Source organism: Eriocheir sinensis, chromosome 65, assembly GCF_024679095.1.
Source record: "Eriocheir sinensis breed Jianghai 21 chromosome 65, ASM2467909v1, whole genome shotgun sequence".
NCBI classification, from domain to species: domain Eukaryota; kingdom Metazoa; phylum Arthropoda; class Malacostraca; order Decapoda; family Varunidae; genus Eriocheir; species Eriocheir sinensis.
In genome coordinates this window covers 7001460-7029058 of record NC_066573.1, presented here as the reverse complement: position 1 = coordinate 7029058, position 27599 = coordinate 7001460, and the positions used below count along the sequence as shown (strand labels likewise).

General features: G+C 45.4%; 1 protein-coding gene and 1 long non-coding RNA gene across 19 annotated transcripts in view; one reads left to right on the top strand and one right to left on the bottom strand.

Annotated features, from left to right (window-relative positions):
• The window catches only part of LOC126987563 (beta-1,4-mannosyltransferase egh-like), a 187961-nt gene that overhangs the window by 97842 nt on the left and 62520 nt on the right, over positions 1-27599 (bottom strand). For 4 of the 18 annotated variants that reach the window (XM_050844651.1, XM_050844655.1, XM_050844652.1 and 1 more), the window contains 5 exons: positions 9620-9685; positions 6069-6286; positions 5669-5917; positions 4259-4459; positions 3712-3867 (listed from right to left, as the gene is read on the bottom strand). In XM_050844651.1, coding sequence (XP_050700608.1) covers positions 3712-3867; positions 4259-4459; positions 5669-5917; positions 6069-6281 — 819 coding nt within the window. In that variant the 5' untranslated portion in view covers positions 6282-6286; positions 9620-9685. The other 14 variants (XR_007741011.1, XM_050844660.1, XM_050844656.1 and 11 more) reach the window with 14 other exon arrangements.
• LOC126987572 (uncharacterized) lies at positions 3077-4353 on the top strand. Its single transcript, XR_007741024.1, has 3 exons — positions 3077-3213; positions 3931-4015; positions 4207-4353. It is a non-coding gene; the product is annotated as an uncharacterized LOC126987572 (long non-coding RNA).

The window sequence follows — 27599 nt, the reverse complement described above, 5'->3', positions numbered from 1 at the left end:
CCAGCGTAGGCGTCTTTCTCTGAAGTAATTTGTGATTTAACTTAGAAAACTAAACACTACGTTGCATCAACACAGAAGCAAATGCACAAAGGAAAGACATCAAAACACACATGACGTGACTCAAACAAGCTGAGGTATGATTCACTGTAATCTGAAACATGCACATCAGTGCTCAAATATTGACATGAAAAATTTAACTTTACAGTCTTTGGTCAAGACTACACCTTCCAGCAAGACCTGGAAAGGGTCAACATACAATATATACAATACACTGAATTTAATCTAACATGTAAAACTTACATCACAACCAAACATAGGCATAAACAAAACAGACAAGGCTGAGAAAGTCTGCCAATCAACACGCATGAGTCTGAAATGAACCTTACAGAACAAGTGACTAAACAGTTCAGGAAATATCAAGTCATTGACATGGGAGGAGATTTACAAAACACTGAATTGCAATGACTTCCTCAGCATCATCATAAAACTTAAACAAATTTATTCTGTATACACAACATTTGAGAAAGCATTTGAGAATAAGAGCTCAACTTAAAAATTGCATATACACTGCTAAGTAACAAAAATAGACACTTAATACAATAAATACAGTTGACACGGCTATCAACTATTCATTTATGAAAAAAAAAAAAAAGCAAGTTCAGAGCCTGAACTTAATGCCCTGGCACAGGGAAATATTGGAGGCCAAAATATCAGCTTTCTGCTTTCAACTGGCAGTGAATGTGTATCACAAGGGCAAGGTGCAGCAGCACCTCCTGATCGAGCTTAAGTAGCACTCGGTCTAAATGCGCTAATAAGCAACGCTCCTCCTCCTATCTTGGGCTGTTTGGCGAGGACTGTCCAGCACACTCCCTAACAAGCAAAACTGAGAATCACAGGGCCAACCACGACTCTTGTCCAGCACCACATTTTGATTTGTGCCTTTTCATAGGTTTTCCTTGTGCACTCATCCTCTGGTTGGGGTTCTCACCCGCCGCCTAAAACAAGCCAAGCTGCTACAGGACTGTTCGGATAAAGTCACATCCCTGAGCATTGTAGACAAGGACTACCAGCACCACCGCCACACGGCCAAGCGCAGGCGTGCAGGTTCGCCGTGCACTCAAGCTTGATCAGAGGGATTTATTTATTTTTCCTCCCCATCAGTCTAACGTACAGCATAGATTCTGCATACAAAATCATAATCAAGCAGAAAAATTTAGGCTGATGCAAATTCTTATGTCATGTCTTTTTGATGGAGGACTTTCAAAGATGAGTTGACATGGTTGGCAGCGCTGTCACCCAGTCCTGCCTCTGTGAGGGGGCCGTCACAGCGGAGTCTGTGTGTGGCGGAAACGCTCTCTTGCTCTGCCGGGAACACACTAGAGAGCAGAACACTTTTTTTTGCTTATCTACAAAGCTTTGAGGTAGATGATCATGTTTCATTCAATTGCTGTAATTTGAATCAATCTTATGAAAATATACCAAGAAAGCACTGCTCACCTTGCTTCCCATGACTGGGAAAACATGGCACCTCAGCTTCCTTTCACTCTCATGCTGATGCGAAGGTGATTGAAATCAGACTTCCTAAGATATTTGGTTCACACTAATGCATTAGCGAAGCAAGTGTTTAGACGCTGTCAACTTCATTTCCGTGAAAATTAAATCTGTTATACAACAAAGTGAAATATGTTTTCTTTTCTGCTATATTATCACAAGATCTTATATGAATTGCTTTAATGTTTAGTACACTGCCTTAAAACTTTTAGGCAGATGGGGGAGAAGTGTTGCCCTCCCATGTGGCCCAGGCAGAGGAACAGACGGGTGCAGTGCTGCGCGTTGCATAAATTCAGGTTTGAGCGTCCCCGGCTCGTAACAAATTTGTCTCTGAAAGTTTTGTCATTCACTTTGCTAGTGTGTATTAGATCAAATACTGCTCAATTTTTAAGTGCTGATAAAAATTCCATCGAAATCCAATACGAATATAGTTCTGTTTGCAATGTTAAACATTTTGAGGAGCATGTAGGCTTTCCTATTATTGACCATATTTTTCATTATTCTGGGAAATGCAAATGATAACTAGTATTCATCTGGCAACAGGCAGTGGTTGTGCTGGTAAGCTGCAAGAACAAGGGAGGGGAGAACATACATATGTGTACACATGACTAGGCAGGTCAGCCCACAATTTAAACAGTGCTGACGACTTTATCTGGAGCTCCCATGACCTTGTCCACGATGTAAAATTTGTGTTTGTTGCCCACCAACCCTCTCACCACCGCAATGTTCTCCACCAGGAAGTTGAAGGGCATGGTGATGAGCGCCCCCGCCACACACATTGTCATCCGCAGCCACCCCAGCCGGTCCACACGAAACGACTTGATTACACCAAAAATATACATATAAAAGTTGACGGCTCCAACAAACGCTGCAATCACATTGATGAACCCAGGCACAGGAACAGGAAAGATGGTGCTTAGGACTACTGAGGCAAGGGCCAGGGGCATGGTGATCCAGGAGTAGAGGGACACGGCCAGCAGCCACTTGGTGCTCACCTGCGGAGACAAGAGCGTGAGTACTCACCGTGCACCTTGTGATGGACGTGCCTCACCACTCTCATTAAACAGAAAGTCTTGAACCCTGTACAATCATGAAACCAAAATAAAATAGTGTTCCTGACAGAAATTATATTTTGCAGAAGTAAATTTTTAAATATTTTTTACCACAAACAACAATGCAAATGTTTATAGGCCCTCAGCCCCTGCACTGGGGTCAACTTTTACAGTGATGATACTTTTCTATGAGGCTGGATTGATTTAACAGATAATTCTTGAGGTTGCTTTGCAGATGAACTCGAGTGTATATTAAGTCTGAATGATACATGTGCCTGCTGCTCTATGGCTGAAGACCTTTCCTGCAACAACACAACAGCCTGCAGCAGCCCTCCACTTACAGGGATGTGTGAGCTGTGCACCACCAGGAGGATCCCCTGAAGCCACCTCTTCCGCTGCTGGAGGAAGTCATAGATGGTGAAGGGGGACTTCTCCCACATTTCTCCCTCAATGAAGTCAAAGGAGTAGCCGTCCCGCAGAGCCACCATGCCAAAGTAGTTGTCTTCCGCCACGCTGCCGTCCGGGCCGTGGTCAAACGTCACTCGCCGCTCCGCACCGGTCTGGAACAGAACTTGCTTAATGTGACACATGGAAGGGACAACAGATTCAGGTAAACGTTTTGCAGCATTACCGAACAAGGCAGTGAATCAATATTACTAAAATGCTTCAATAAATGTTGCTACAGTAAACCCTCTACATAACAAACACATTAGGGGAACACCAATTTGCTAGATCCAGAACTTTGTAATGTTCAGCAGCAGTGACAAGTATTGGCGCTGCATCAAAGGAGAGCAAAAGGCAACACTCAAGCCAACCAATATTGTTTTATCAACTAGAAATTATGTTATATTGGTTTAGAATAATAAACAGATAAATATATATATAAGCATATGTAGAATTTGATGCTCAGGAAGTTCATGGAGTTCCATCTATCCAAATCTCCATCAGAAGGATTTATTATGAAGGTTTACTGAACATTACATTCAAAACAAACCACATGAACTGTTGAATGAAAAGTTATTCCATCTAATCTGCTCTTTATATTAATAAGACTTCCAGTAACAAATCTTTCAGTGCACTGTATTACTTAATGACACTGTAGCTTTACCTGTGTAACAACATAGGAACCCTTCCAGCCAAAGAGAGGCTTGTGGAACACCTTGAACTGGAACCTCAGCTTCCCCATGTCGTCCGAGACCCGAAAGCTGTCCGCCAGGGTGGTGAACCAGTTCTGGATGTTCTCATTTGCATATGTTATCAAACCCTGTAATGTTCATCACAACATAAATACACAACTACAATAAAATATAAATGTACTTATCTACAGCAGGGCATGTCTGCCATCTCAAGAGGACCCATGTGCTGTAAGGAGCCTGAGGAGAGGCGGGTCACCCTACACTTGGTACCTTCTGGTAATCAGCTATTCATTATCTTCCCTCCTCAGCCATAAACCAATTTACCTCTATTTGAAACATGACATCTATATTTGCATGTACTACATATCTGATAAGTTGTTCCACTCATTCACTATCCTATTTTGACACCAATATTTATGTATCTCCTTCCTGAAACTGAGTGAACCTAATTAATTTTGTGCCCACAGATATGGGTCCCAACAACTCCTGTGCACTGTTCATGTTAAAAGAGACACCGACCTGACCAAACTGATGACGGCCTTCAATAACAAAGTTGAGAATTCCTCTCATGGCCGCCTCGGTGGCCAGGGTCTCTTCATCCAGGTGAACTATCCAGTCCGTGTCGGCCAGGACGTTGACATCTTCCTCCAGGCAGTACTGGAGGGCACGAGCCTTGAACAGCGCGCCGCTCTTCGGCCGATAACTTGACGGGACAACAACCTGGGGAAGAAGGAAACCATCACATTAAACTCAAAACACAAACTCCAGCAAGTCAAAATATGAAGCGTGCAAGAGACGGTTCTGATGAAACACATGTCTGGTGCTTTTATCATCGACTCAAGGAGGACCAGGAGTAAACATTCATGATGCTTCATAAGACTGGTGATCAGGGGTCATAAGTTTCTGTCTGTGCAAAGAAATGTATAGTTTCCTCGAGAGTGTCTTAACCCTCAAGCTGCAAATACATGTATGTCTGTGAGCCCCTGTAAAGCATCTATGTCAAGTAAACAAGACAAAGCAGCCTTGGGGAGCAGAGGCTGTGAGTCTAGTGATCTAGTGACACTTCCACATTAACCCGGTAGCAGCGACGGGCCAAATTTGTGGCTTCACCGTGTAGCAGTGATGGGCCAAATTTGTGCCATGATATTTACCCCCCAAAATAGATGATACATAATCTGATATATATTATGAAATGGTTTGTGTGAGGGGTGATTTTTTCTCATTTTTCTCGCTTGGAAGGACCATTAAGAAACATGATCCCCGCTGCTGCCAGGTTAAGCATGGAGAGAGAATGGGAGGGTAGAAGGGACCGAGGAATATTATGAGTCTACGTATAAACCTTAACCACTGCTTTCAAAATATAGGAGTCCCAGTAGTCTAGCTTAGGGAGTATGCAGTGTGGAGACTTGCTGTTTGAGAAAATTATATTTGCTAACAAAGATTACATACATAAACAGAAAATTAGAACTAAACAAAATCATGTGAATGTAGACCAAAGTAGTCATGCTGAGTGTAACAAGTGAGTGAGACCATCGACCTTGCGTGGGTGGGTAGGTGGCCTGAGGTGGAAGATAATGCAGTTGTGTAAGACAGCAAAACAATGTAACATATATGGTGATAAGGGCTCAAGAGACTGGCTTCCCACACATGTCAACCTGAGCCATGGAAAGAGACAGTGAAGGGATGTAGACGAAGAAAGCTTACAAAATAAAGAAAAAGAGTGTGTGTGTGTGTGTGTGTGTGTGTGTGTGTGTGTGTGTGTGTGTGTCAAAAACATCACCCACTAACCTGTCTGATTCTCTGGTTTTCTGGCAAGTCAATCTTTTTATCCGTCACAACCTCAATCATAAGCTTCTCCAGGCCACCTCAAAAATAAAGAAAATAAAGATGTGTGTGCGAGGAGATGTGTCAAAAACATCACCCACTAACCTGTCTGATTCTCTGGTTTTCTGGCAAGTCAATCTTTTTATCCGTCACAACCTCAATCATAAACTTCTCCAGGCCAACTCGCAGGCAGGTGTTCAGGTTGCGGTTGACATTTGTCCTGACCAGGTCCGGGTAGTCTCCCCGCGTGACCACCCTCAGGCACAGGAACGGCGCCAGCAGTGGGGAGCCCTTCAGCTTGGCTCGCTCAGGGAAGGCGTTGAAGCAGATGAAGCCAAGAAAATTGAACACTGCCTGGAAGGATGTACACAATTTATTATTATTTTATTTTTACAACAAAGGGGAAGCTCAAGGGCATAAAAAAATAAAGTGAGAAAGTACATATTCAGAGCATAAACTTAATGGAAACACTGAACCCAAAGCCTCAGGAGCATTTTTTTCTTACCTGCGGCAGTGCCAGAAGAGGTAACAATCTCAGTAGCTGAAATAGGAGGGTGACTAGAGGAGGATAGGCGGCCGTGGTGGGCGTCCCTCCCCAGAGGCCGCCAGCCCCCACCTCAAACAGGGCCACCACAATGAGGAGGAGACAGACGTGAGCCACATGCTTGGTGGTGTGCAGAGTCTCAGAGAAGGCCGAGCTTACCCAACTCACCACCATTGTACCTGGGCAAGAAAATACATTGGCGTCATTAAGAGTGGGAGAGAGTAGTGACCCGTGCAACCCCATGATGGAAAATAAGGACAAATGAAAAGAAGAGAGGACGAACAAGATACGAGTGATACTTTGTAGATACCTGAGCAAGAAGATACGTTGCCGTCACTACCAAGATCATAAAAGCGAGAGAGAATAGTGACCCGTCCAACCCATGAGGGGAAATGAGGACAAATGAAAAGAAAAAGAGAGGACGAACAAGATAAGAGCGTTGTAGATACCTGAGCAAGAAGATACACTGCCGTCACTACCAAGATCATACGAGCGGGAGAGGATAGTGACCCGTCCAACCCATGAGGGAAAATAAGGACAAACAAAAAGAAGAGAAGACGAACAAGATAAATAGGGTTCTCTTAGCATCTTTTACCCAAATGACCACCAGTGTACCATAGCAAAATAATACATCAGTGTCACTACCAAGATCATGAGAGTGGGAGAGACTCGGACCATCCAACCCCATAAGAAAAATAAGGAAGTTAAATGAAAAGAACAAGAAAAGACTTACAAGATATCACCACTGTACCCAAGGAAACCAACACTTCCCATCACTACCAAGATTGTCAAAAGTGGGAGAGACTCAGCCTGTCCAACCCCATAAGGAAAATAAGGAAGTTAAATGAATAGAGGAAGCAAAGACTAAGAAGATACAAGTGGTTCTCTTTAACCCAACTGACCACCACTGTACCCAAGGAAACCAACACTTCCCATCACTACCAAGATCGTCAAGAGTGGGAGAAACTCAGCCTGTCCGAGACCCCATAAGGAAAATAAGGAAGTTAAATGAATAGAGGAAGAAAAAGAGAACACTAACACAAAAATGAGGTTCTCCTTCACCCAATTCACCAACACTTTTCCCGAGCAAACCAACACGTCCCATCACTACTAAGATCGTCAAGAGTGGGCGAGACTTAGACCGTCCAGGAAAATAAGGATGTTATGAAAAGAGGAAGGAGGAGAGAAGACTAACAAGGTACAAGTGGGTCTCTTTTACACAAGTCACCACCACTGTACCTGGGCAACACAATACCTCCCATCGCTAACAAGATACAAGTGGGTCTCCTTTACACAAGTCACCATCACTGTACCTGGGCAACACAATACCTCCCATCGCTAACAAGATACAAGTGGGTCTCCTTTACACAAGTCACCACCACTGTACCTGGGCAGCACAATACCTCCCATCACTAACAAGGTACAAGTGGGTCTCCTTTACCCACTTCACCACTGTACCTGGGCAACACAATACCTCCCATCACTAACAAGGTACAAGTGGGTCTCCTTTACACAAGTCACCACCACTGTACCTGGGCAACACAATACCTCCCATCGCTAACAAGATACAAGTGGGTCTCCTTTACACAAGTCACCACCACTGTACCTGGGCAACACAATAACTCCCATCGCTAACAAGGTACAAGGTGTTCTTTTGGCCGCTGGTATCATGTTTAGAGAGGCAGCCACTCGTGGGTTTTGTATTCCACCAGTATGTGTTTCACCCTTGCCCAGCCACTTACACTGTGAAGAAAAAAGCATCCAGTATCTAATCTTGCACAATTTTCACCCTCGATAAATGTAACCTCATCAGTGTTTATATTTGCTCCTTGATTGTGGGACTCATCTACGTGACTGGCGCTAAAACAACACATAAGATAACACATATCACCATCATCATTATTTCGTTTAACGTCCGTTTTCACTCTTCCTGAGCAGTTGGACGCTTTATGGCTCTCCTCCACATATTTTGAAGTCGAGCCATTTTTTCCGGGTGCACGCCCTTCCTGACCCAACCACATATTTCAAGTGGTGGCCCCAGCCTTTGCCTGAACGAAAAAGGAAAACCCTACAAGGCAGCAGGGGGCTATGAGGTGTACCACCCACTATTTCACTCGTAGCTGGAACTGGATGGCCACTGACTCTGATAACGAGAGTTCACCTGCCCGAGTAATGTTTCTGACTGATACATGTTCTACTAAGCTTGTGGTCCATGTCTCACCTTTCTTGCATATGCCTCTCCTCCTCGGTATAACGGCTTTCGGTAATGTGACTTCTATCAGTTTTGGTGCCATGTTTTTTTATCTTATGTCTTAAAATACGCAAACACCAGACTCTAGGACACTAACAAGACACTGACGACATCACAAAACACCGGCAGCATCACGTTATAAATATTTTGTACAGTGAGTTCCAGGCGTCCTTCCTTGATGAGTGATCGGCCTCACCACCATGGACTGCATATGGACCCAGACACTAGTCCATGCAATAATCACTTTTTTGTCTGACTCTGGTGTTTAAATGTTCCGGTCCCTAGCAGAGTTTGAGCCCCGAAGCCCGGCACGACCCTCCACTGAGTATTACAGGCAGAGGCAAAGGGTGCCCTTGTACTAAGAGTGTGAGTGATTCTTCTATCTCTAGGTCTATCAACCTCCCTGCCCTTAATCAGATAAGATAAAAGACCATAATCTCCAAACATGAGATGGGGTGGACCTCCAACTCAGACTATAGTGACTACAGATAAGGTTACATAGCTGACTAATTGTGATGGATGTGAATTAACAGCAACTTTTTATTTGATCCTTGCTTCCAGTGCTGCTCACAAAAAGTTAACAGCTGCATGAAGTACTGAAAGCAGCAAATGTAAACCTGATCACTTTTGCTCATTTAAAGAAACCAGAAAACTTGCAGGACAAACAGAAAACACACCCAACTCCTTCTTGTGTGAGGATTTAATACAAAACTGGCTCTTGGTTTCTGAAAATTCCTAGTTTCGAGAATGCCCTCAGCAGACTTTTTCTCTCTAATGCGTGACACACCGAATGTCTGCACTTGTGTGAATGTTCCCTGAAAACCAACTTTGTGTGAATGTTACCTGAAAACCAACTTGTGTGAATGTTACCTGAAAAGCAACTTGTGTGAATGTTACCTGAAAACCAGCTTGTGTGAATGTTACCTGAAAACCAACTTTGTGAATGTTACCTGAAAACCAACTTGTGTGAATGTTACCTGAAAACCAGCTTGTGTGAATGTTACCTGAAAACCAACTTGTGTGAATGTTACCTGAAAACCAAAACAAGGTAACTACAGGATGCCCTCCAATAAGCTTTACCACCGATTCTCTTCATGACACTACTACTACTACTACTACTACTACCACTACTACTACTACTACTATAAGGGTGTTAAATCTATTTCTCGGCCAAACCTACACTTGCCTAGGAGGGGTTTAACATTAATACAAGACTGACTTTCAAGAGCATCCACACAGCAATTCCTCATTCCTCACTCACCTCCAATGTGACCGACACTGTGGTTATCTTAGCCTCGGCATGGTCTCGTCCCCTGCCACACTACACCTGCGGACAAGGGGAGACAGAGTTAAAAGGCAAGTCAGGAATAGCGATCATAGGCTGGTATTGTCAGATGCTCCCACGCCTCACACCAACTATTTCCAGAGGCCAACAAGGAGGTTAATCGAGTTTAAATGAGTGTTCTTTTAGGTTCACGGTACAGAGGAAGGCTCAGACTACCACCAGGGTCATAGAAGTACCCCTGGAAATGCCCTAAACTCCCACGAAAGCCTTGTCAAATATGTGTATGCTTGGGCGGCGCAATGTTTAAGAATATGACCGAGATCTCGTTCCTTATCAGAGCTTTTGATTAACCACTTTTTATAAGGGTTAGCGGCTATATCTAGAGGAATTATTTCATCTGTTAGTAATAATATGGCGCTAATAGACCAAGGGAAAGGTACGAGTAAATTACGTGTTCTTGGGTGCAGAAATGTTTAAAAATATGGCCCGTGGCTTTAACATAGCGTGAGTCCATACACGTACTAAAAGCAGCGGTAGCCTTGACATCAATGAGCGAGCCAGGCAATGAAACACGACTTGGAGGAGTGACTGGACGAGGGAGTAAAGTATGCTTGGTTACACTCCAATAATCTGCAGAGAGGTTGAAACGGAGTAAAATGTGCTCGGTTACACTCCAATAATCTGCAGAGAGGTTGAAATACAAGTGGAAAACAGGGTCTGAGATGAAAAGTTGGAAAATTTCGTTAAGTCGGCGCAACATCTGTGATCATATGCCGGAGAGAGACAGGAGGGGGAAGGAATTATAGAAGGGAACAGACCCCAGGAGACGGGACACAACCCCCGATTAATACCTGGTACCCATTCACTGCTGGGTGGACGGACAGGGGCGTAGGGTATGGGAAAAGCCGCCCAAATTTTTCCACTCCGCCCGGGAATCGAACCCGGGCTCTCTCGATTGTGAGCCGTATGCTAACCACTGCACCACGAAGCCCCCGGTCTGAGATGAAACACTATTGGCCATGAACATACTAAAGCACTCGTTAGAACCTGATTGATCTCCTTTTCGGCCTTTGGAGGTAGGTGATTTGAGAGGTGGAAGCGTGTGACAGAGTGCCGCCCTGTGCCTCGGTAACCAGCGGGCAGGGGAAGCACGCACTCAGCATTAAAGATTCACGCAGCATCGACAGAATTCAAACGATGGATCTCGCTGCTGCTGATTCTCCTCCTAAATAAATCAAGACTGCCAATACGTGTTTGTCTAGGTTCATGGTATACAGAGGAAGGGTCAGACTACCACCCGGGTCATAAAACTACCCATGGAAGTGCCCCAATCTACTACGAAAGCCCCCCAAAAAAAAAAAAAAAACACTGCCTTATAACACTGCGGGATGGGGTGTGTGGCTGTCAGGCTATACACACACACACACACACACACACACACACACACACACACACACACACACACACATACACTGTAGGAGCGACTGTAGGAGAGGCGTCAAGAAATACAGTTTTCCATACAGAAGCATAACAACATGGAACGGACTTGACGAGGAGGCTGTGTGTGCAAAAACGATTCATGAATTTAAAGCCAAACTGGATAATAAGCGTTATGGAGACGGGACAACACGAGCCTAATACGGCTCTTTTCCTGTATTTCACAACTAGGTAAATACAACTAGGTAAACACACACACACACACACACACACACACACACACACACACACACACACGGAGAGAGGGATGAATGAATAGAAAACAAGAATGAGAGAAAACGGGAGATAGGAAGCAAGGGAGAAAGGAAAGGAAAAAAGGAAAGAAGGAAAGAAAAAAAGAAAGGAGGGTGACGAATATAGAAAGGAAAGATGGAAGGAAGAAAATGGAGATAAAAAAGAAGGAAGGAAAGATCGAAAGTAGGGAGAAAAAAAAACGAAGCAAAATGAGAAAAAAACAATAATTAAAGAAAATGGAAAAAAACAATGAAAAGATGAACGAAATGAACGAAAGAGGAAGAAAGAATTGAAATCACCAGACAGGGTATTCACAAACAAGACAGGGGGAGAGAACACGGTGAAATAAGTACCGCTTGTAAAGCTACGATACGAGAGAGAGAGAGAGAGAGAGAGAGAGAGAGAGAGAGAGAGAGAGAGAGAGAGAGAGAGAGAGAGAGAGAGAGAGAGAGAGAGAGAGAGAGAGAGCGCAACCTAACACACCTTGCTGCACTAAGTTAATTAACGTGGCTAGGTGAGGACGAGACGCACCTTCACGCCACGCACTCTCAAGCTCACTAAGAAACATCCACCAGTGTCCAAAACCTAAGCCTGCCCCTCCCTTCCCTCTCTCTCGTAGGTCACATCCGCCCCTATTACTCAAGCTCTACCTCGGCAATTCCCTTGACACATGTTACAGGACAGAGTGAAAGCCCGGGTAGGTATTTTCAAGCGCTTCCGCCTCTCACATCAATTATATCCAAATGCCATAAAGTATAGATCAGTCTGGTTGTAAGACGTGTTTGTTTAGGTTCATGGTATACAGAGGAAGGGTCAGATTACCACCCGGGTCATAAAACTATATACCCACGGAAGTGCCCCGAACTACTACGAAAGCCTGTAACCAAATGCCATAAAGTGGATCAGTCTGGTTGTAATACGTGTTTGTTTAGGTCCATGGTACAGAGGAAGGGTCAGATTACCACCCGGGTCATAAAACTATATACCCACGGAAGTGCCCCGAACTACTACGAAAGCCTGTAACCAAATGCCATAAAGTATAGATCAGTCTGGTTGTAATACGTGTTTGTTTAGGTCCATGGTATACAGAGGAAGGGTCAGATTACCACCCGGGTCATAAAACTTTATACCCACGGAAGTGCCCCGAACTACTACGAAAGCCTATAACCAAATCCCATAAAGTATAAATCAGTCTGGTTGTAAGACGTGTTTGTTTAGGTTCATGGTATACAGAGGAAGGGTCAGATTACCACCCGGGTCATAAAACTATATACCCACGGAAGTGCCCCAAACTTCTACGAAAGCCTTGTCAAATATGTGTATGTAAAAAAAAAGTCGATCTCCAAAACTTGACATAGATAATAAACAAAGCAAATCGTTAAAAGATTCCACTATTAAGGGAGAATTCTACAGTGAGCCTTGACATAGAAAATAAGTAAAGCAAATCGTTCAAAAATTCCACTATTAAAGGAGAATTCTACAGTGAGCCTTGACACAGAAAATAAGTAAAGCAAATCGTTAAAAGATTCCACTATTAAAGGAGAATTCTACCGTGAGCCTTGACACAGAAAATAAGTAAAGCAAATCGTTAAAAGATTCCACTATTAAAGGAGAATTCTACCGTGAGGCTTTCCCAGCTTGAATTGAGCCTCCTAAAAACAGTGATATCCAGGTAACAGTCGATCTCCAGAGCTTGACATAGAAAATAAACAAAGCAAATCGTTCAAAAATTACACTATAGGAGAATTCCACATCGAGGCTTCCCCCGCTTGCACAAGATGGGAAGTAAGTCAGGTCTGGCCACGCGACGAACCGGTGGTATAGGACGATGAAAACCCCGTCCGTCCGTCCGTCCGTCTGGGCTTTCCGTGTGTGTGTGTGTGTGTGTGTGTGTGTGTGTGTGTGTGTGTGTAGGGTAGTCTCTCTCTCTCTCTCTTTTACACACACACACACACACACACACACACACATCACCCTTCCCCACTTCCCCCAATACTCATCACATGAAACTCATTGTATTGTATTTTGTGTATTTTCAGCCTTATGGCAGCCTACAAATGAATAAACCATTTATTATTATTATTACACACACACACACACACACACACACACACACACACACACACATATATATACCAGTTCGACAACATAAAAAACATCAAAGCATAACCCATAATTATTGAGTGTTTTAAGAGTAACACACACACACACACACACACACACACACACACACACACACACGTTGAACCACTCCCTTCCTCAAGAACATAACAGCACAGCAAAAGAAATATAAAAAAAAAACCTCGCACCCACACACAGACAGAGCTACCGATTGAGCTAACTGGTGGCTCAATCGGTTAGAGCGCCGCTATGCAAGGCGGCTATGCAAGGCGGCGTTCGAGCCCGCTCAGGCCGGATTCTTTCCGTTGACTAGGAATGGTTACTGTCCCCCCTTGAGCAAGGGGGATGGGGTGTGTGGTGTGTGAGGTCCTGGCAGTACCCAGAGATCGACGATAATGAGCACTTGGTCACGTCGGGAGGGTACCTGCGGGCGTCCAACACGTGATCAGGCCGTGGTGAATTACACACGCACACACAAACGAACCTACATGCGCACGCGCTTCCTTCAAGACACTGACTAGGGGGCGTGAGTGAGTGAGTGAGTGAGTGTGTGCGTGCGTGCGTGATAGCATGGCACCGCACACAACACACTTGACATGACTGTGTGTGTGTGTGTGTGTGTGTGTGTGTGTGTGTGTGTGTTATCTTGCTGACGCACACACTCCAAACCTTGATATGTATGCTTGTATTTCCCGGGGATGGGGGGGAAGGGGGGGAGGGGGAAGGGGGAGGGGGGGCAGGAGGGAATGGGAGAAGGAAGAAATGGGGGAAGGAGGGAATGGGGAGGAAGGAATGGGGGAAGGAGGGAATGGGAAGGGTAGAATTGGGGAGAGGGAATGGTGAAGGGAAAAACGGGGGACTGGTACATCTAGCTTTTTTTTTTAGTATAATTTTTTGGAGAGGGAAAGGGAGGTGAGGTGAGGAGGGAAGGGTGAGTGAGTGAGTGAGTGAGTGAGTGATTGATTGAGAGGGTGAGTGAGTGATTCATTGAGTGAGTGATTGAGTGTGAGTGATTGAGTGAGTGAGTGATTGAGAGGGTGAGTGAGTGATTCATTGAGTGAGTGAGTGAGTGTGAGTGAGTGAGTGATGCTGTTACTATCCCATCCTAATCTCCTCCTTATCTCGCCCCTACCCCCCCTCTTCCTTCCCCCCCATTCATAACCTCCTCCTTTAACCTTTTATCATGTCAATATACGTGCTTGCAAGGGGAAGGGGAGGGGTAGGGGAGGGGGAGGGAATGCTCTCTATCAGCCTCGTTATCTCTCTTCTCCTCCCTCCCTCGCCCCTCTCCCTCTCTCTCTCTCGCGGTACAGAGGAGGAGGAGGAGGAGGAGGAGGAGGAGGAGGCAAGTATATAATGGTTTAGCTCCTCCCACGAAGAAAAAAATATCAGGTATCTCTTACGAATGATGAAGCTGGAAGAGAGAGAGAGAGAGAGAGAGAGAGAGAGAGAGAGAGAGAGAGAGAGAGAGAGAGAGAGAGAGAGAGAGAGAGAGAGAGAGAGAGAGAGAGAGAGAGAGAGAGAGAGAGAGAGAGAGAGAGAGAGAGAGAGAGAGAGAGAGAGAGAGAGAGAGAGAGAGAGAGAGAGAGAGAGAGAGAGAGAGAGAGAGAGAGAGAGAGAGAGAGAGAGAGGGGAAGAGTAATATCATGATGGCACAGTTCACCCCCTCCTCCCCCAAAAAAATAAACAATTATCGGGTATGCCTTACTAGTGATAGAACTGAAACTGTGAACGAAAACCAGCGAGGAAGAAGGACGGATACGGCTGACAACGAGGAGTGTAAATGGAGTGTGTTAGAGAGCGTTTTAATGTCACTTTATGTCCCGGGGTAAGGCTGTAAGTTTGTCTGTTACACTTGCCCCAGATATGACGAACGATAGAACTTAAGGTGAACGAAAACCAGATAGGAGGAAGGACGGATACGGCTGACAACGAGGAGGAAATGGTGTGTTTAATAGCGTTTTCCTATCATTTTATGCCCCGGGGTAAGGCTGTAAGTTTGCGTGTTATATTTGTCCCAGATATTACGAGTGATAGAACTTAAGGTGAACGAAAACAAGCGAGGAGGAAGGACGGACACAGCTGATAACAAGGAGGAAATGGTGTGTGTTTAATAGCGTTTTCCTATCATTTTATGCCCCGGGGTAAGGCTGTAAGTTTGTCTGTTACACTTGCCCCAGATATGACGAACGATAGAACATAAGGTGAACGAAAACCAGATAGGAGGAAGGACGGATATGGCTGCAACGAGGGTATCATAAATGGTGTGTGCGCGCGCGTCAGGTATGAAATAGTCGTAATAGGAGACCAGCGATACGTTCAAATATATGGACATGAAAATACCGACCTCATTCTATAAGCTGATGATAGACTTGTCCTCCTTCCCCACCACCATGGACACAAAAAAGGGTCGCATTACAAAACATTTCGCCGCCCAAGAACACATATTTGACAAGGCTTTCGTAGAAGTTGTGGGCATCTCCGGGGGTAGTTTTATGACCCTGGTGGTAGTTTGACCCTTCCTCTGTACCGTGAACCTGAAGAAACACTCATTAGAACCCGACTGACCCCCTCTTTGACCTTTAGAAATAGCTGATGTGAGAGGCGAAAGTGTCTTATGATAATGAGCCAACACCAGAGAGAACAGATGGACGCAGGAAACGGCAAAATAAGGGAAGATCTGTGTGGAAAGATTTATGGAGGTGACATGGGTGACGGACGCTGATAAAGACGACCAACTGGAAGAGAAAAGGGGAGGAGGAGGAGGAGGAGGAGGAGGATACGAGACTGAAGAGGAGAGAAAAATAGTTATGTAATATTGCTGAGGGCGGGAAGGGTAAGAGAGGGAGGGGAAGGATAGTGTGATAGGGTGACTGTAAGGTGACTATGGCAAGAACAGGAAGGGTGAGAACGGTGGAAAGAGCAAGCTGTTATTGGGAAAGGGTTTTGGGATAGGGTGACTGTAGGGTGACTAGGAAAAACAGGAAGGGTGAGAACGGTAGAAAAAGAAGCAAGCAGTTATTGGGAAAGGGTGAAAGGGTGATCGTGAAGAAAAATAATGGATAGGGTGTTCTAGAGGGGATAGGGTGACTGTAGGGTGACTAGCAAGAACAGGAAGGGTGAAAAGGGTGAACAAGCATGGAGTCAAGGGTGAGATGTGTTTAGGAAGGTTGTGTGTGTGAAGAATATACTGGACAGGGTGTTCTAGAAAGAGCGAGGGTGAAAACAGCATGCAGTCAAGGGTGAGAGGAGTACGGGAAGGGTGACTAAAAACAAAAACAAAACATGGCAGACAGGGTGCTCTAGGGGAGATAGGGTGACATAGGGTGACTAGCAAGAACAAGAAGGGTGAGAATGGTGGAAAAGCATGCACTTATTATTAAAGGGTGTTTGGGAAGGGTGAGTTTGTTTCAGGGTGTCTCAGATGGGAATAAGGTGAATTAGGGTGACAAACAAGAAAAAAAGTCGGGTGAAAAGGGTGAAGAAGAGACGAACCTAAGACGAAAAAGTGCTCATAAAGTTAAGAGTAATAAATAGGGTGTTCAAGGGAGATAGGGAGGGTGACAAACAGGGTGACAAACAGGGTGACTAACCAGAAGAGGAATGAAGGGAGAAAAGGGTGAGGAAAGTAGAGTGAGTGAAGGGTGAAAGGGGAGGATGAGAAGGGAGAAATTTTAAGAGGAGGAGGAGGAGGAGGAAGAGGAGGAGGAGGAGGAGATAAGACAAAGGATATGAAGGAGAAGTTGCTGGTAGTAGTAGTAGCAGTATCGATGGTGGTAGTGGTGGTGGTGGTGGTGGTGGTGGTGGTGAGGTGAGGGGTGTGAGAGAGCCAGGAGGGGAGGGGTTGGGGCGGGTCTAATGGGTTGGGTGTCACGCTGGTTTGCACGGCCGATCGAAGGAGGTGGTTGGCGATGGTGTACGCGTGAAGCAGAGAGCGAGAGATGGAAACAAACGTGAAGGTAAAGTTGGGGACGGACACGGAAAAGATGGAACCGTCTAAGCTACAGCGTTCACGAAGGCAGCAAAATATATATAAAACACGACTTAGGATTTACGAAGGAGAGGGAAATGGTGAATGGGGTTTAATGTGGAATAGCGAAAGATTGTATCATTGTCAAAGCGTTCACGAAGGCAGCAAAATATATATAAAATACGACTTAGGATTTACGAAAGAGAGGGAAATGATGAATGGGGTTAGTTGAATATATATATAAAAAAGAGTTACACAGATTTACGAAGAAACGAACATAGCAATTGATTTAAAATGCTGTACACGTGGAATAACGAAAGAGTTTAGTGTTTAATATAAGGAAAACAAAGTAAATAAAACTTATACCACTTAGCTGAATATATATAAAAAAAAGTTACACAGATCTACGAAGAGACGGAAATAGCAGGTGATCTAAAATAGGAGTTTGTTAAAATAAGGAAGAGAGAGTGAAGAATGTGTTAGTGAATGAGTGAGTACGTGAATTAATGAATGCGAGTGTGAGCATGATGAGTTGGAGGTTGTGAGTGAAGGATGAATGAAACAAGAAGGGAGGAGTGAATGAATGAGAATGAAGGGAGGAAGGAAAGAAACGAAGAGGAGAGAAGTGAGCAAGTAATCGAATGAATGAATGAATGAATGAAGGGCAAAAGAGTTTAGAGCTTAAATATAAGTAAAGAAAACACACACACACACACACACACACACACACACTAAAAAAAAAGGTCATAATGGTGTTTGGTATGAGCTTATCCTGTTTACACACACACACACACACACACACACACACACACACACACACACACACACACACACACACACACACACACACACACACACACTAAAAAAAAAGGTCATAATGGTGTTTGGTATGAGCTTATCCTGTTTACACACACACACACACACACACACACACACACACACACACACACACACACACGAACGCCAGAAAAGAGAGAGAGAGAGAGAGAGAGAGAGAGAGAGAGAGAGAGAGAGAGAGAGAGAGAGAGAGAGAGAGAGAGAGAGAGAGAGAGAGAGAGAGAGAGAGAGAGAGAGAGAGAGAGAGAGAGAGGAAATGAAGATAAGTGGTATAGTGTATGTGTGTGTTTGAGTGTTATTTGTTGACATATCATTTTTATCTTTTGCTGTCTGTCTGTCTGTGTGTCTGTCTGTCTGTGTGTCTGTCTGTGTGTCTGTCTGTGTGTCTGTCTGTCTGTTGGTGTGGGTGGCTCCGGCTGTATGGATGATAGCCGCTTCCTGCACCCCGCTTTCTTACCACGAGTGCTTAAGCCTTTTATCTATATCAAGCGGGGTTTTATGCAGTTATCTTGGCTACGGGACACGTGAGGGGGGAGGGGCAGGAGCTGAGGTCACGTGTGGCTCCATGCTGTCTGCGGGGTGAAGGAAGGAAGGAAGGGATGCAAGGAAGGGAGGGAGGAAGGAAAAAAGAAAGGAAAGAGGGCAAGAAGGAAGGAAGGGATGCACGGAAGGGAGGGAGGAAGGAAAAAAGAAAGGAAAGAGGGCAAGAAGGAAGGAAGGAAGGAAGGACGGGCGAACGGAAGGAAGAAAGAAAGAAAGAAAGAAAGAAAGGAAGGAAGAAAGGAAGGGTTGTGTGTCAGGGGAGTTTGTCTTTGAGTGTGTTGCTCCTTCGCTGTGTTCTTTAATTCATAAGTATTGCGTGTTTTGCTCCTCGTTGTGTTGCTGCTACTACGGGTCAATAGTCTTTGTCTGTATGTATGTATGTATGTATGTGTGTGTGTGTGTGTGTGTGTGTGCGTGTGTGTTGTCATGTCAAGGATGCGTCAACACACACACACACACACACACACACACACACACACGGCAAAAAAACAACCAAAAAAGAATTGATCGTTTTATGTGAACGGCGTGACAAGTGTGTGTGTGTGTGTGTGTGTGTGTGTGTGTGTGTGTGTGTGTGTGTGTGTGTGTGTGTGTGTGTGTACTTAGTCAACAACAGCACTCCCCCCCCCCCCTCCCCCCCGTCTCCTTCATCACCTAGACAGCAAACTTGAAACACATTAGAAAATTACACACACACACACACACACACACACACACACACACACACACACACACATAAACAAACAAAAAAAAAAAAAAAAAATAAAAATAAATCGTGCAAATACAAGTTTATTTTTTTTCCTTTATTTTTTTAACTCGTCTGTTTTATTACCGACTTTTTAATTATTTTATTTTATTTTAACTACTTTAACTATTTTTACTGAGCACTTTTTTTTCCTTTCCACCTTGATGTTACGCGGTTGCCTGGGCCTTGAAGGAGGGGGGGGATGGGGGAGGAGGAGAGGGGGGGAAAGGAAGGAGGGAAATGGGGAGGGGAAAGAGGAGGGGAGGAAGGAAAGGGGGGAAGGAGGAAGGAGGGTAGAAGGGGGAGGGGGAAAGAGGAGGGGGAGGAAGGAAAGGTGGGGGAAGGAGGTAGGAGGGGATAGGGGAGGAGGGCGACAGAGGAGGGGTGGGGAAGAAGAGGTGGGGGGACGGAGGCAGGAGGGAAAGGGGGAGGGGGAAAGAGAAGGGGAGGAAGGAAAGGGGGGAAGGAGGAAGGAGGGGAAAGGGGAGGGGAAAGGAGGGGGGAGGAAGGAAAGGGGAAGGAGGAAGGAGGGATAGGGGAAGGGGGAAAGAGGAGGGGAGGAAGAAAAGGTGGGGGAAGGAGGAAGGAGGTAGAGGGGGAGGGGAAAGAGGAGGGGGGAAGGAAAGGGGAAGGAGGAAGGAGGGTAGAGGGGGGAGGGGGAAAGAGGAAGGGGGAGGAAGGAAAGGTGGGGGGAAGGAGGAAGGAGGGTAGAGGGGGGGGGGGGAAAGAGGAGGGGGAGGAAGGAAAGGTGGGGGGAAGGAGAAAGGAGGGGAAAGGGGGAGGGGGGAAAGGGAGGAGGGGTGGGGGGGTGGGGGGCAGGAGGAAGGAGGGGAAAGGGGGGAGGGGGAAAGAGGAGGGGAGGGGGGGAAGGGAGGAGGGGTGGGGGGGGTGGGGGGCAGGGTTGGCATGTTATCTGCCCCACCTATTTCTAGACCACCTCCGTCCGGGCCACTCCGTCACTGAGCTTACTATCTATCTATCTATCTATCTATCTGTCATTCTATCTATCTGTCTATCTTGTGACGGAGATGAGCACCGAGGCAACGCGCGCAGCTCTAATAGTAGTAGCGTGCAGGTCCCTATATTTACCTCTATCTATCTATCTACATCTGTGTGTGTGTGTGTGTGTGTGTGTGTGTGTGTGTGTGTGTGTGTGTGTGTGTGTGTGTGTGTCAGCCATCATCTGTTCGGCTCAAGTGTTGTTGGACAGATAAGCAAACAAACAAACGAACGAACGAACATATAGACAGAACAAAAAAAAAAACCTATTGTGAGTATTGTGTAGGTTATCGTTGTTGTTGTTGTTGTTGTTGTTGCTGCTGTTGTTGTTGTTGTTGTTGTTGTTGTGACTCGAGTAAATAAAAATAAAAAGGGGAGTAAAATTAATTATGTTTTTTGTTTTTTCCTGTTAATACTGAGAGAGAGAGAGAGAGAGAGAGAGAGAGAGAGAGAGAGAGAGAGAGAGAGAGAGAGAGAGAGAGAGAGAGAGAGAGAGAGAGAGAGAGAGAGAGAGAGTGTGTGTGTAGCAAGTGGTTTACATACTTCACGCTTTTTAGAATGCATCTCGTGTGTGTGTGTGTGTGTGTGTGTGTGTGTGTGTTACCACGGTCCCATCTACACGTCATCACTGCAATGGCTAAAAAATCTACGGGACATTCTATACATTAAATTCTATACATTAAATTCTACACATTAAATTTTGATTCTTTTTTGGGGAGCAGCGAGTAGCGGGCATTTTTTTATATTATTGTTTCCTTTTAAGTGTGCCCTTGAGCTGTCTCCTTTGTTGTGGTTAAAATAATAATAATAAAAAAATAAATAAAAAATTCAACCCGCAAAGACATCCATCAAGGCTTTCGTGTGGATCTGGGGCATTTCCAGGGGTAGCTGCATGACCCTGGCGACAGCTTAACCATTCTTCTGTGCCATGAGCGTGAAAATACACTCATTAAAACCCGATTACTCTCCTCTTCGGCCTCAGGAAATGGGTGATGAAGGAGGGGGAGGCAGCGTTTCCATATTATCGTACTCATCCACTCAGCACATTGTATTTTTCGGCTTTTGACTCACAGCTCTAGGAAACAAACGCCAAGTAACGCTTTTAACGATAACTTTAACTAGAATCGCGTTATCTGTGTGCCTAAGAAAGTTTTGGGCCCTGGAACTGATGAATGCGATGTTCTGAGTACGATAATATGGTAACGCACATTGTATTTTTCGGCTTTTGACTCACAGCTCTAGGAAACAAACACCAACAAGTAACGCTTTTAACGATAACTTCAACTAGAATCGCGTTATCTATGTGGGTACGAGAGTTTTGAGCCCTGGACCTGATGAATGCGATGTTCTGAGTACGATAATATGGTAACGCACAGTGTATTTTTCGGTTTTTGACACAGCTCTTGGAAACAAACACCAACAAGTAACGCTTTTAACGATAACTCCAACAAGAATCGCGTTATCTATGTGGGTACGAAAGTTTTGGGCCCTGAAACTGATGAATGGTATGTTTTGAGTACGATAATATGGTAACGCACATTGTATTTTTCGGCTTTTGACTCACAGCTCTAGGAAACAAACACCAACAAGTAACGCTTTTAACGATAACTTCAACTAGAATAGAATAGAGTCTAGCATACCGAGGGTTTTCGCTTCATCAACTTCCCTTCTCCATTAAGCCTCTTGCAGCCTCCCCATGTTCTTATGTTCTTATACTAACTGCCTTCTGCCCCTTGAGGTCCACCGCGGTGTTAGGATGCCGCCCTTTCTACCCTTCATTTTGTTAGTATGTCTTTACTTGAACTTTACTTTATTCTTTACTTTCATACTTTTCTTGCTATACTTTATCGCTATGCATTTTAATTCCAATGTTTCTTATACTTTCTGGTGCTTTTCTCTTTGATATGCTTCTTAGGTTCTTAGTTTCTTCTATATTTGCTATCTTAACCTGTTACCTCTCTCTCTCTCTCTCTAGGTATACGTTTATAAGTTCAGTTACAATTCTGGGACTAATCTACTTTCTGAATCTGCATGGTACCTTTCTTTCTTTCATTAGGCATAAGCTTCTCAGGTTCTTAAGTGCAACTATATTTGATACCCACACACAGACACACACACACACTGGAATTTTCTAGCGGTAATGAGTCTTTTTTTTATATTCTAAGACACATTATTAATCCAGTACCTCTCTCTCTCTCTCTCTCTCTTTAGGCACGTTTTTTTTCTTTTTACATTTCAGCCTATAGCGCCGGTAGGCTTTCTTCAGGGGCCTAGCTGGTGGTCGGCAGGCAATTTTTATAGCGGCGCCAGGTATGCTTGGCTCATGCTGCCCCCCGGAACTCATTATTGATTCACTTGGACGGTTTCTTCTAGAGTCCGGGTTGATGGGTGGTCTTCAGGACAGCATGTGAGTAGTCTTAGGCCACTCGGCGGTGACTGAAAAATCCCAGGTGGTAGCGTGGGGATTCGAACCGACGTTGTCCATGGCGTGTTGAATGCAGGGCCCGTACGCTAACCACTCAGCCACCGCCTACCCTTATCAGGTCCAGTTACTATTCTGGGACTAGTTTACTTTTGGAATCTGTGAGGCAACCCAGCGCGGCCCGCATACGATATCGCGTGGAAAGTGTGGTAGGCAAGATTACATCACCGCGCAACCTGTAACTTGGATGCCATTAGTATTAGCCTCTGAACACACACACACACACACACACACACACACACACACACACACACGAAACTTGGCAGGGACGCTATGAGCCAAGAACGGACGTCACAGGGGGGCGGAACCAGTCTTTGAAAGTGGCTCAGTCAGGGAGATGCAATGCCGTCCTCTCTCTCTCTCTCCTTCCCTGTGCTTGCAAAGGGTGGAAGCTGGAGGGAGTGGTGAGGAAGAGGGATGGGGGAAGGGAGAGGGAAGGAGGGATGGAAAGAGGGAGGGAAAGAGGAAAAGTGGTCAGGGAGAGAACGAGAGAAAACAAAGAGTCCGTGAATGAGTAAGTGCGTGAATTTATGAATGTAAGTGTGGTATAAGTTCGAGGTTGTGAGTGTCGTATTAAAAGACATTTCGCCGCCCAAGAACACATATTTGACAAGGCTTTCGTAGGAGTTGTGGGCATTTCCAGGAGTAGTTTTATGACCCTGGTGGTAGTGTGACCCTTCCTCTGAACCCTGAACCCAAGAATACATATTTGACAAGGCTTTCGTAGGAGTTGTGGGCATTTCCAGGAGTAGTTTTAGGACCCTGGCGGTAGTGTGACCCTTCCTCTGTACCATGAACCTAAAGAAACACTCATTAGAACCCGACTGACCCCCTCTTTGACCTTTAGAAATAGCTGATGTGAGAAGCGAACGTGTCTTGAAATACCGCCCTGAGTGTTTATGAGTGAGTGAAAGTGAAGTGAAGGACGATAGAAACAAGGAGAGGTCAGTGAATACAAATGAATGAGGAAAAGAGACGAAAAGAAGAGAATGAAAGAAAAAACGAAGATAAAAGAGAGGAGGAAAGAGTGAGCGAGTGAGTGAAGGGAAGAGAGAAAAACGAGAGAAGTGAGTGAATGAACGGGAGAATGAGAGAGAGAGAGAGAGAGAGAGAGAGAGAGAGAGAGAGAGAGAGAGAGAGAGAGAGAGAGAGAGAGAGAGAGATGAAACTTTTGGCATTATCTGCATTAGTGGTGGTATACAGAAGAGGAGGAGGAGGAGGAGGAAGAAATGAAGATCAGGCTGCCGAGGGAGTCAGAAAGGGGAGAGAGAGAGAGAGAGAGAGAGAGAGAGAGAGAGAGAGAGAGAGAGAGAGAGAGAGAGAGAGAGAGAGAGAGAGAGAGAGAGAGAGAGAGAGAGAGAGATACACTACTACATACCTCATTGACATACACAAGACGCAAGGTAGTACTCAAGTGACAGACAGACAGACAGACAGACAGACAGACAGACAGACATACATACAGACAGACAGACAGACAAGGCTCATACAATATAACTTTCTCCGGGATGGCTTTGCACGCACCCACCGACTCCTTCTTCTTCTTCTTCTTCTTCTTCTTCTTCCTCTTCTTTTCATTAAACCATAAATCAAAAGACACAATGTTATCAAATACTTGTTCCAGTCATGTCATCTGTGGTCCGTTTAGGCCAAGCTCACACATATTTGACAAGGCTTTCGTATAGGAGTTGTGGGCATGTCCGTGGGAGTAGTTTGATGACCCCGGTGGTAGTTTGACGAGACCTCTGTATATCATGAACGTGAAGAAAAACACTCATGGCAACCCGGGAAATAGGGTGACGTGAGATTTGGAAGAGTCTGAAAACCCCGACAGACTTGATCCATACTTATAACCTCTCGGCCCCACATTACTGTTTCCCAAGGCCACAGAGACGATTCAACGGGTTTACATGTCTGATTCTTCCGTTAGCGATGCATAAGTCGGCTACAGCCATCACCAGCCTCACAACACAGCCCATGAAAACCCCGGGAACTTCTACGAGGCTTTTCAGGCGGGCGAACCGAGGCGCCGCAAAGTATAGGACCGTGAGTCTTTCCCTTGGCGATCATGCCCTACATACCAGTTCATTACGGGGCAGCGAGCCAAGAGGAGAGGAAGAGAGGGGCGGGGAGATGAGAAAGGAAGGGAAGGGGAAGGAGAGGAGGGAGAGGAGAGGAGAAGAGGAAGGGAAAGGAGAGGGAAGGAAAGGAGGGGAAAGGAGAGGAGACGGGAGAGGAGAGGGAAGGAGAGGAGGGGAGAGGAGAGGGAAGGAGAGGAGGGAGGGGAAGGGGAGGAGGGGAAAGGAGAGGAGACGGGAGAGGAGAGGGAAGGAATGGAGGGAGAGATGGCGGCATTGAGACGGCCTTCCCTTCCCTTCCCTCCTTCCTTCCCTTTCCTTCTCTTCCCCCTTCCTTCCCTTCCCTTCCCCTCTCCCTGTATGAGCGCGCGCCAGCCTACCATATACTCGCCTAACACCTCCGGCCTAGCTCTTTCATCCCCCGCCTGATTAACGCTCGGAACACCTGCGTCACGGGTGCTGCGTTGTAGAGAGCTTAGCGGAGGCCCGTGTAGATATGCGTCCTGTTATCTCGGAAGACCCTCAACCCACATCCTCTGGCGGTAGATTGTTTTCCAAGGGACCATAAAGGGAGGCCCGTATTACCAAACATCTCGTCACCCAAGTTCACCTATTTGACAAGGCTTTCGTAGGAGTTTTGGGCATTTCCAAGAGTAGTTATATGACCCTGATGGTACTTTGACCCTTCTTCTGTACCATGAGCCTAAAGAAACACTCATTAGAACCCGACTGATCTTCTCTTTGACCTTTAGAAATAGCTGATGTGAGAACCAAAAGTGTCTTATAATTCCGACATACGAGCTAAGCAATGTGCATCATGATCTTTTCCCTTTTGCCCTTGAGTTGCTTCCTTTGCCGTAAATATAGAAAAGTGTGCAGAGTCACGACTTCCCTTGAGTGTGCGGAATAATGACTGGTTTGATACATGTCTCCACCGTGCTGCCAAGGCTCCCCCACGCACGGACACACGGATATCACTTCCTCTAGCCCGTGACAGGTGTGCGGTAAGGCAGGGACATGAAACTACCCAAGGATATACACATGACTCCTAGGAAAGCCTTGTCAAATGTGTGTGCTTAGGCGCAGATATGTTTAAGAATGTGATACTTGAGTTTGTGGGGGTCGAGTTAGTGGGGGGGTTGAGTTTGTGTGGGGGGTTGAGTTTGTGGGGGGGGGTTGAGTTTGTGTGGGGGTTGAGTTTCCAGGGCGCGTCGCTGTGCTGAATAAAGCCACACACACACACACACACACACACATTCCACATCAACAAAGGCGGAAACTGTTTGCCGTCTGAAGTGGAAAAGTGAATACCACAAACTATGCATTGCTATACTCGTTTTAAATAACAAGTCTCGAGTAAGGAATTTCCTGTTTATAACGAACTAGACAACAACAACAACAACAACAAGAAAAAGCAGTGTTGCCAGACTCGTAATGGGAATGTCTGTCTGGCCTGGAGTTCTGTGTTGGTATTAATGCTAGGAGTTCACTGGGACTTATACATTGCACACATATATGAATTTCCTTTTGTTATCATTAGAAAAGACTAACCACTTAGGACCAGTTTCACAGTTCCCCATGATCGGTTAGTAAGCTCCCAAACCAATCCCAGAGCCTTCGAAATTTCCTTGTATAGTGTCTGGTGTTTATATTTAAGTCCACCAACTTGATGAAACTATACAGGAAAAGTCTTGTGTATTTAGTGTGGCATCGAAGACCTCCCCATTTTGGATTGTATGGGATTCTGTAGTTTGGTTCGGGCTGTTACGAAGACACTGTGTTGGACTGTGGAATCGGCTCTATAAGCAGCCTGTTCAGGGGTCCCCAAACACCTGAGACGCAGAGAATGAGAAAATGAGTTTATATCTTTGCATGCGATGAGAGAAGGAGAACGAGGACGCGATGATGCAGATGATTAAATAAGTGAAGGGAGATGACGAGGGAAGGATAGCGCATGACCTCACCGCCACTCACACGTATGAATCTTATCTTGCACTCTAATAAGAATTTCCTGTTTAGAATGCGGTGATGACAAGGGGTAACCTATGACCTCACCCCCTGACTACGTATTAATGCCTGGTGCTGAAATGCTAATAAGTCTTCACTGGGACTTAGCACTTTTAAACGAATTTCCTGCTTAGTGTGGAAATGACAAGGCATGACCAATGATATCACCGCCTAATGCCTGGCCTTGTGTCCTGTCCTGGGGTGCAAATGATAAGAATTCACATGGACCTTTATACAGCATTTTAAACGAATTTCCTGTTTAGAACGAGGTGATGACGTGGGATAACGCATGACCTCACCGCCAGACTCCTCCCTTATGAATGCCTGTATTGCCTTGGGTGTCATGTTTCCTGAAGAGAATTATAAGGTGCATAAAGAGCTCTCACATCAGCTAGAGAGGCGAGGAGTGTCTATCAGGCGGAGCAAGAGAGATACAGACAGTT